We start from the raw sequence: 9,013 nt of genomic DNA, 5'->3' as shown, positions 1-9,013 counted from the left end.
AATGATCATTAAAGCAAGACAATATTTTTTCTCAAGAAAAAAAAGTCAATATATATAAATATATATATAATAAAGACAATGATATGTCGTTTAAAAAAAACAATACTATATATATAAATCAACATTTATAAGAGTGAATATTTGCAAATATCTAAGACATAAAAGGTACTTTTTTCAATTAAGAAAATAATTTCCATGTCAGATTTTATTTAATTTTTCTATTTTCCCAATTAAATTAAGAATACGTATAAAATGATGTAAAATTACAATTGTAAAAGTGAATAATAAAGGTTAAAAAAAAATCTAAAACTTATGTCAATCTCAAAAGGAGCAACAAAATAATGCTCACCACTTATAAACCAAACTCGAACGATTCTGGAAAAAGAAATTAAAAATTAAAAAATCTAGTCAACTTTTTGATGTAGTTTATAATAATCTTAAGCATCATTTAAAGTAGTAAAATAGTGCAATAAATGCAAGAAAATGGTATTCCCTTCAATAAAATAAGAGGAAACAATTATGATATTCAACTCTGAAATTGAGTTAGTGTGCCAAACCAGATCACAGACAACTATGAATTAAGGACTCAGATTAGCATAATTAGGACCACTAATCATTCCCTGGGCATACTTTTGAGTATTTAATTTCTATTTTTTTTTTTTTATCAAAAATCCATCAAAGAAACAGAATTTGCAAATAGGAAAAACCCATATACCCAAATTGAAATTCAAGAAAATCCCAGAAAGGAAAGTTTGATTTTTTTTCCCTTTTTTTTTTGGATAAACAATTGGGAGAAGGGAAAATAAGAGATTGGTGAAATCGTCCAAAAGTTGGATCTTTTTTTTACTTTTTAATTTTTTTTTGCATAAAAAGAAATTTGGGGAAAAAGTGATGGAAAGAATTTTTATAGTTAATGAATGTAGTTCATATCTATAGCTATATTATTAATGGAAGCTTTCCATATAGAACAAAATTCTTTCATGCAGGGTAAAGATCATTGGTTCTTGGGTTTTAGTTATTTTACACTTGAGTGCATTAATTCTTTTTCTTTCTCTCTCCTCTTTCTCTTTCTCTCTCTGTTAGTGCTTTGCTTGAAATGTACCAGCAGCACTCCTATCAAATGGGGTTCTTGTGCCTCTATCCAATACCTGCTTCTTCTTCTTCTTTCTGCTGATTGTGAATTTGTAAGTGCTTTTTATTTAGATTTTGCCCTCTGATTTTTTACCCTTTCTTCTCTTGTTCTTCTATGAACTAAGGTTTTTCAGCTTGATCTCAGCTCTGTTTTCTTCTTCCTTCGTTTTTCCATCTGGGGTTGTTTTTTTGGGACTTTTTTTCCTCTGGGTTTGTTACATCTTCCCTTTATTTGCTTCTATTGATATTGATATTGGTTTGTTCAATCGCCTTGTGGTCTGCTTTTATTGCTCTGGTTTTTGTTCTATCTATTCGATGGTCTGTTGTTTTGGGGGAAAATTTTGATTACTGTTATTGGTTCCCTGTTCTGTGATTAATGGAAGTTCATATGGGTGTTTTTCCACTCGTTTGAAGTGGCGGTTCATCTTCTTCTTTTTGCTGCCCAAGTGAACTTTCAATTTGTTTGATTCGTCTTTCCTATTTTTCAATTTCACTCTATTGGTTTATTGAGATTAGACCCATTGTAAACGTCTCAGTCTCTTTGTTCAAACTCTGAATTGTAGGAATTGGTGTGAAGGGGCTAGTAACACATCTGTTTCTTGGTGATTTTGAGGCTTGGAAAATGGCACCACAAACTGGCTATTTGAAAGAACATGAAGGAATTGTTCCTAATTCACTTGGCCAGTTATCATCTTCTCCTGCTCGTTTATGGAGTGCCTTTGGGCAAGGTTCTCAATCAATCTTTGGGGATTTTGGTCACGTGAAGGCTTCATCCATTGAACAACTTGGCAGTAATGGGAAGGAGTTCAATGGAAGCAAACAAGTTGCTCATGGCCCGGAGAAATTGAACACAGCTCCATTTTCCATTTATCCTGGTAACTTTTTGTTTGTTTGATTCATTTTCATTCCCCATGATCATATTTAAGTATTCCAAAAAGCATGAGAATATCTTATAGGTTACTTATGCTGTGGCTTTCTTTAGATTACATGAAGGATTTCTTCCAATTTCATAGGATGTAATGTTTGATGTATTAGCCTTCTTTCTTCCTAGCAATTTACTTAGAGAAGGAAGCTGCAGAGTAGTGGAAGGTTGACCTTATAGGAAGTTAAGTTTTGGATGTTGGTTTCTTCTTCTTCTTCTTCTTCTTCTTCTTACAATGGCGTAGATGGTTTCTTCGTGCTCCTCCTCTTCTTCTTCTTCTTACAATGGTGGATGTACATAGTTTCGAGTGACGATGTTATAGGCTATTTAAAAGTTAACTAGAGGTGGCAAAGGAGTGATTTATTCACAAAATCGGTAGGTTCTCTAAAAATGAATAGCATAGAGAGATTGATAAGGAAGTTGTATGCTTCTTTCCTAATATGTAGCAAACATATGCTCTGAGGTACTACTATTCAATGAGCAATACCACTGGTAACAAATGTCTATAAGAAAAAACGTGTTAGGGAAAGGACGTAGTTGTTAGCTGATCGACTCAACTCGACTCATAACTCTGTAGCATGACATTGGGGGGCGGTAGAAGTCATGAGAGAGGGGAAGTACTTGGGAGGGCATGCTTTTAAGCTGATTTTGCTCAGGTTGGGAAGGCAGGGAGCTTCTTAACATCTCCAAGATTGCACCCTCATTGAGTTATATCCAAGAGTAAAGAGTTTCCACCTTCAATATGGACAGGACTTTACTACTAATGAAATAACATGCATCCAAATTCACCATATAAATTTGGAAGTTAAATGCAATCCTGTTGTGCAATTTATGTCTCAATCATCTACTGTTGAAGAATACCTTTTAGAACATGGAAGCCCCACTGCTTTTCTTTTATGCATTCTAGCCTTAAATTGGATTTCCCATTTTCCTTCACTTATATTTTACCTTCCCTTTGGAATATCATTTTCTAGCTAATACTTAATCAAGAATTTAGCATCATAGAGCTTAAAGCTAAGATGTCGATGATTATAAAACAAAAGGGAAAGAGAGAATGAAATTGTCAGGTACTTAAGCACCTTGGAGAACCACACCCCAAAAGCTAGCTCTTGGGGTGGGAGAGCCAAGCCACTTAAGTACCTAACAATTGTATCAAAGCCAATTGTCAACGTTCCAGAGTGGAATCGACGGAGGGTTCTGACCGGGTGTGGCTGAGTGAAGTACTGCCAGAGTAGCCATTGGGACGTCAGCTTTCTAGGGAGATGGAGTATTATTAGGAACCAAGATAGTATGGGATGCCTTTGTCCCACATTAGTTAGAATGGAATGACCAATGTGGTACTTAAGTGGCTTGGCTCTCCCAACCCATTGGCTAGCTTTTGGGGTGTGATTCTCCAAGGTGCTTAAGTACCTAACAAAAACTCAAGAAAGCTTTCCCCTGTTTTTGAGCTTGCAAAGTTAAAATGTCTTATAATAATGGTGAGGTTTCTATCCTTCTCTAGTGAGAAAACATCTCTTAAAAATTCCATGCAGGTGACTGTAAGATTTCGATGGATGCGCAAAAACCTTCACCAATGTTTTCCCTGCAATCACCCTTGTCAGAATATCACAATCGTTTTGAGCTTGGATTTGGCCAGCCCATGGTATGATATAGAAAGTTATTTGGATGTTTTAAAAAACAAATGGTGTTTGTTTATATTATGTCTCTGATTCTGAAAACAAAAATTGCAGATATGTGCAAATTATCCTTACATGGAACAGCATTACGGGATCCTCTCTGCTTTTGGACCTCAAATACCAGTATATTTCCTTCCGTTCTTCAACCATACACATTTTTCATTTTACGTTCTGTTTTCTGTTTTTTCTTTTCATTTTACGTTCAACCATACCCATTATATTCTTAAATATTTTCCCACAAATAGAGTGAAGATGAAACTCTGTTAGATAACTGCATAGTGTGGACTAAAGCATGCAAAAAAAGTTCAGAATGGGAAGTGGAAAACAACACAACATAGCTAAAAAACCAGAAATGGTGCTAAGGAGATGACACATTTAGGCATCTGTGAAATGAATGTTACAAAAAAATTAATAGGAAATGAAACTGAAGGTTTCATGTAATGAAGTATGGTAGAGAAGTATTTTTCTTGAACAATATTTTTGTTGGTTGGACTCTGGTGTTCATTGTAAGAAATCTGGAAAGCTCACAGGTCAGTCTGCCTATCTGCGAGTAAAAACTTGACTATCTGCATTATTCAGGGCCGGATTATGCTGCCAATGAGCTTAACATCAGATGATGGACCTATTTATGTGAATGCAAAGCAGTATCATGGAATCATTAGGCGCAGGCAGATACGTGCCAAGGCAATGATGGAGAATAAACTTGCAAGAACTCGTAAGGTATATAAGTCTTACTCAGGTCTCTCTCCTAGCTTTTGATGGGTAGATTTATTTTTAGTCATGGAATTTGTAGAAAATGTATGTGCATCAAAGGATGTGTCGATGTGAATAATTTCCTTTTGGAATATTTCCTCACCGGTATAAATAGAACTAGAGAATTTTCGAACGTGAGGGCTATGAGTATTTTTGTTATTAACAATCGGCTTGAATATGATATACCAGTCAGCATTGTGTTAATTCTGTACTCTGAACAAACTGTTGTTATGCTTTTATATGCCACAGTAACATTATCCTCCGGTCCAAATATTTTTCTCTGTCCTGTGCAGAACACCATATAACCACATTACTCCTGCTGATATAGATTGCATATCTGTCTTACAGCCATATATGCACGAATCGCGTCATCTTCATGCAATGCGCCGTCCACGTGGATCTGGTGGCCGTTTCTTGAACACAAAGAATCTGAAAAATGGGAAACCCTCAATGGAACTAAAGAAAATTGATGATGTGAACCTTTCTGATTCAACTGGTTCCCAATGTTCTGTGGTTCTGCAATCAGAAAGTGGAACTTTGAACTCCCCAAATGAAGCAAAGGGGAGGGGCTTTAGTCTCTCGAGTTCTGAGGTATCGAGCATATTCCCGAGGGGACTACAACGTTTTCAAATCAACCATCTTGGACCATCAATGCCATCACTGGCAGAGATCATTGATGGAGGAGGGCATGGCATGGTTCTGCCCAAATGGGTTGCAGCAGCTGACAACTGCTGTAACCTTTGTGTTTGATGGCGAAGGCAATGGGTTCTTGGTGCAAGTCATTGCACCAAAACCCTGTCTTTGTTGCGACCAAATCCAGCTTGCTTCAATGTCGTTGACGATAATTGTTTCAGGCTTCGCGATGAGGATAGTCCCCGCGTTTGGTTGCAATGGCAAGTCATTTTTGGCTCTTAACTAATGTAGGTGTAGGATGTCTCTTATCTCTTTGTTTTGCTTCTCAGTATGAGAGGTGACTGGGAGAAACAAAAGAATCATCCAATCAAATATCAAGTAATTGCAGTGCAGTTGAAAAAAGGGTCTGTTCAAGAATAAGAGCATCAAGAGAATGAATTCTGCACTGTGTTTATGACCCTGAAAGTAGAACAAGAAGAATGTTCACTAAGTCCAGTGTTTGGTTATTCAAATTCAGACATTCTGAAGCAATTTGTACTGAACAAAGATGCTTGGCTTGTGGGTTTGTTTAAGGACAACTGTCATGTTTGTCTTTCAGTTTGTGTGTAATGAAGAAGATTTGTCTTTGTAATGAAGAAGGTTTGTCCTTGTAATGAAGAATATTGTCTGTGTGTAATAAAGAATGTTGTCCTTGTAATATCATCCATTGCTGTTTCCTTTTTAGCACAATGCAACATTTCTCTCACTTGTTCATGCTAATGCCCATATCCTCGTTTTCATAAAAATATGTTGACATACTTTTCGTTGACTATTCAATTACAACTTTAAATGATTCTCTAGATTAAATTAATTACTTGATTACAAAAAAAAAAAAAAAAAAAAAAAAAAAAAAAAAAAAATCTTGGTGAACGGTAAATAGGAAAATAGTTCAAAAAGTGCTAAGAGGGAATCAAGAATGAAAACGAACTAAATAATTATAGATTCCATTAATAATGGTTTGTTTAACAAAATAAAATAAAGTAAAAGAAAATGCCTTTTGAAACATTCTTTAGGGCATATAAACTTTTTTGGTTTGAGTTTTTATGTTTATTTGATTTTGAGATTGTAAAATGGACATATTGAGATTTGTAACAATGATAGATGGTCATGCGAGTTAAATTAACATTAGTTAACTAATATAAAGATGTCATGATCATTAATAAAGTGAAAAATAAATAAATAAATATATATATATATATATATATATATATATATATATATTTATTGGATTCTCACTTTACATTTTGAAGGTTGTATCTAGTTTAATTTAGTCCCTTGCGAGGTTCCATGTTCCTTTCTAGACTTTGGTTTCGAAGACTGTATTGTAATTATTCTCTAGGTAATATCTTACTTAGTTGAAAACTCATTTTTTAGTGGGTTTTTTTTTGTGGGCTTGGATTTTATATGCCTTTGTATTCTTTCATTTTTTTCTCAATGATGCAGTAATTTCTATCAATATTATATATAGTCCTTAAACTACAAATTTAATCTTTACACTTTGAAGATTGTATAAGTGTAGTTTAGTCCTTAAACTTTGAATTGTGTATGATTAGTATAGCACTCGAGTTTAGATGAATACATTGATATCACATACAAATGAAATGACATAAAAGTATGGTCAAGAAAGGTTTAAAAGAATTGAAAATTATTACCTACACCAACAAAGTGACCTTTTTTTTTCGGCGGCTCAATCATAGAAAATACAAAGTTAAGTGCACTTAGTTTAGACCAATTATATATTGGATAACCTTCTATAGATTTTACTAAGAAACATATAAGTGAAGACAAAGCATGTCAAAAGTACCTGTGTTAGTTTATGACGATAGTCTTTACTCTTAAAAGCATTCCAGACCACTTGGAATGAATGAAAATGTCAAGGCCATTAAGTATCAAAACTGGATTTCGAAATCCTGGCCATTAGGTTCCTAGATTTCCAAAAATTTTACTATTGTCATATGCCTTATGACCAAACACAATGGACCTAAACTATCAATGATGTATACAACACATCTTTCAACTATGTATACAACACATCTGAATTAAGCCAAACAGACGAGAAAATAAAATGAAAAGCGGGAAGAATCCACATTATGGAGATTGAGATCAGAAAGAAGAATATGATTTGAATAGACTAAGAAGTGAGTGAGTGTGAGAAAATTGGAACCTGGAATTTGAGCTTCTTCTTCGTGGACTCATCTCCAACATTTTGGAACCTCCACCGTCATTCAAATACCGCTCGCTGTTAATCTGAAACAAAGAGGAAGATGAGTTCTCTGATTTTTGTTTTGAATCGCCGGAAGAAGGGTCTGGTCCCACTGCGTTTTCAGATCTGGAACCAACAGAGACGGCAACCGCGGCGAGGTTCTGGTTCGCCGGATGAATACAAGAAGGAGAGATGGGGAGTGGGGAAAAGATACCATCTCATCTTATCACGTGCCACTCCAATCATTTAAAATAAGTTAGACTACTATTTTTCGCATTTAACTTAAAAAGGGTAATTATTTTAAAGGTAAAACTTGTTTAAAATATTTTTAAGTATAATAAAATGACAATATCAATGCATGATTGATCGTGATAAACTACTAACTGGTATCTATCGCAGACTATCATAGATTAATAGTAAAATTTTGTTATATTTGTAAATAAATTGACTCATTTTACTTTATTTGAAAATGACTTTTCTTCTTCTTTTTATTATTATTATATAAATGTTGAGTATTGTCCCAAGCAAGACTCATGCCCATGGCCATGGACAAGCCCAAGTCCAAGGCATCCCATAAGTATGCTTGGAGTTTACACGTCCCTAAATGGAAACTCAAAACCTTGAGTGTTGGGTCAACCATGTCGGTTTAGTCCTTGCGACTGTCACTAAAGGAAAAATATTCGAGCTAAGCTCCGTGACTGAAAGTCTGTAATCTCGAGGACTACAACTACTCTGATGGCACTGATATTACATATGTCTCAATTAGATATTAGACGATGGACTATATTAATAGTCCTGCTCTTACACTTCAAGAGGTATGAAATATTCTAAGTGCTTAGCTAAACTAAACGCTTCTTAATATTAACTTAGGTGTCTAAGTGTATTTGGTTCGACACCACACTGATGTAAGTATTTTTGTGGGTCAATCTAGACACCTTCACAAGTTCAAAAGGAGCTTCATCCACATGTCCAAGATCTTGATGAGATCTATGCATCGATAGTTACCAATTTTTAAAGAAATTAACTTCAAATGACTAAATTTAAGATTTATTGAAAATACACTAATTAAAAGTTGACATTGAGAAATACATAGATTAAAAGGGACCTTTAATATTAATATTGTTGTTTTCAAAACTTATTAGTGAAATATTGTTGTTTTGAAACTTATTAGAGAAATATTGTTGTTTTGGGAGTTCGAGGCTAGAGGTCGAACGTTGAGAACTCGACTAATGTGGAGGTCGAACGTTGAGAACTCGACGAACAAAGAAAAACTTGGAAACAATACATAGGCTGAAACTTCAACCCTCGACAAGGGAAATCTCGCAAATCTCGTTTAGGTTGTCGAAGGTTGAAGTTTCGACACACATCCACCCTCGAGATTGCAGGTTTATTACTTTTTGTTTTCCCTCATAGAGGAAATAAAATAATGAGATGGTATACTATATGTATCTGTGTACTTGAGCTGCTTCTAACAACCTATGCATTTTTTATCATTTTGAATTAGTTTTATCATTTCGAATTAGACGGAGGCTTGTGGGATTGATGTGAGGGGGTGGGGATGGCTATATTTCTGGGAGCGAACTCCAAGCGAATATGAAGCGCATGGATACAAGTTATGCCTTGGAATGAAAGATAATTCCGAATTAGCTTTGTCTA

At 34.8% G+C, this 9,013-nt stretch overlaps 1 protein-coding gene and 1 long non-coding RNA gene across 5 annotated transcripts; one reads left to right on the top strand and one right to left on the bottom strand.

The window, feature by feature from the left end:
- Nucleotides 1-980: 980 nt before the first annotated feature.
- On the top strand, nt 981-5,817 carry LOC120092003 (nuclear transcription factor Y subunit A-10-like). Of its 3 annotated transcripts, none has more exons than XM_039050189.2 (6): nt 981-1,184; nt 1,695-2,006; nt 3,586-3,695; nt 3,784-3,852; nt 4,309-4,449; nt 4,831-5,817. In XM_039050189.2, the coding sequence occupies exons 2-6, from the start codon at nt 1,754-1,756 to the stop codon at nt 5,230-5,232; spliced, it is 975 nt and encodes a 324-aa protein (XP_038906117.1). In that variant the 5' UTR covers nt 981-1,184; nt 1,695-1,753; the 3' UTR covers nt 5,233-5,817. The 3 variants fall into 3 exon arrangements, with proteins under 3 accessions (XP_038906117.1, XP_038906119.1, XP_038906118.1); XM_039050191.2 differs by having other exon boundaries at nt 1,177-1,256; XM_039050190.2 differs by lacking the exon at nt 981-1,184 and adding an exon at nt 1,191-1,341.
- On the bottom strand, nt 4,065-7,580 carry LOC120092004 (uncharacterized). Of its 2 annotated transcripts, XR_005485880.2 has the most exons (3): nt 7,319-7,577; nt 6,959-7,079; nt 4,065-5,574 (listed from the first exon to the last, which is right to left on the bottom strand). It is a non-coding gene; the product is annotated as an uncharacterized LOC120092004 (long non-coding RNA). The 2 variants fall into 2 exon arrangements; XR_016524236.1 differs by lacking the exon at nt 6,959-7,079 and having other exon boundaries at nt 7,319-7,580.
- Nucleotides 7,581-9,013: the final 1,433 nt, after the last annotated feature.

Source organism: Benincasa hispida, chromosome 11, assembly GCF_027475165.1.
Source record: "Benincasa hispida cultivar pf3 chromosome 11, pf3_genome.v1.1, whole genome shotgun sequence".
Taxonomy (NCBI): domain Eukaryota; kingdom Viridiplantae; phylum Streptophyta; class Magnoliopsida; order Cucurbitales; family Cucurbitaceae; genus Benincasa; species Benincasa hispida.
Note: the sequence above shows the minus strand (reverse complement) of the source record. Positions and strands in the feature narration are given on the sequence as shown.

Bases quoted from the DNA above. Each gene is read 5' to 3' on its own strand.
- LOC120092003 (XM_039050189.2), top strand. From the start codon at position 1,754: ATGGCACCACAAACTGGCTATTTGAAAGAACATGAAGGAATTGTTCCT. The intron at 2,007-3,585 runs GTAACTTTTTGT...AATTCCATGCAG, and splicing joins TCCATTTTCCATTTATCCTG to GTGACTGTAAGATTTCGATG. The intron at 3,696-3,783 runs GTATGATATAGA...CAAAAATTGCAG, and splicing joins TTGGATTTGGCCAGCCCATG to ATATGTGCAAATTATCCTTA.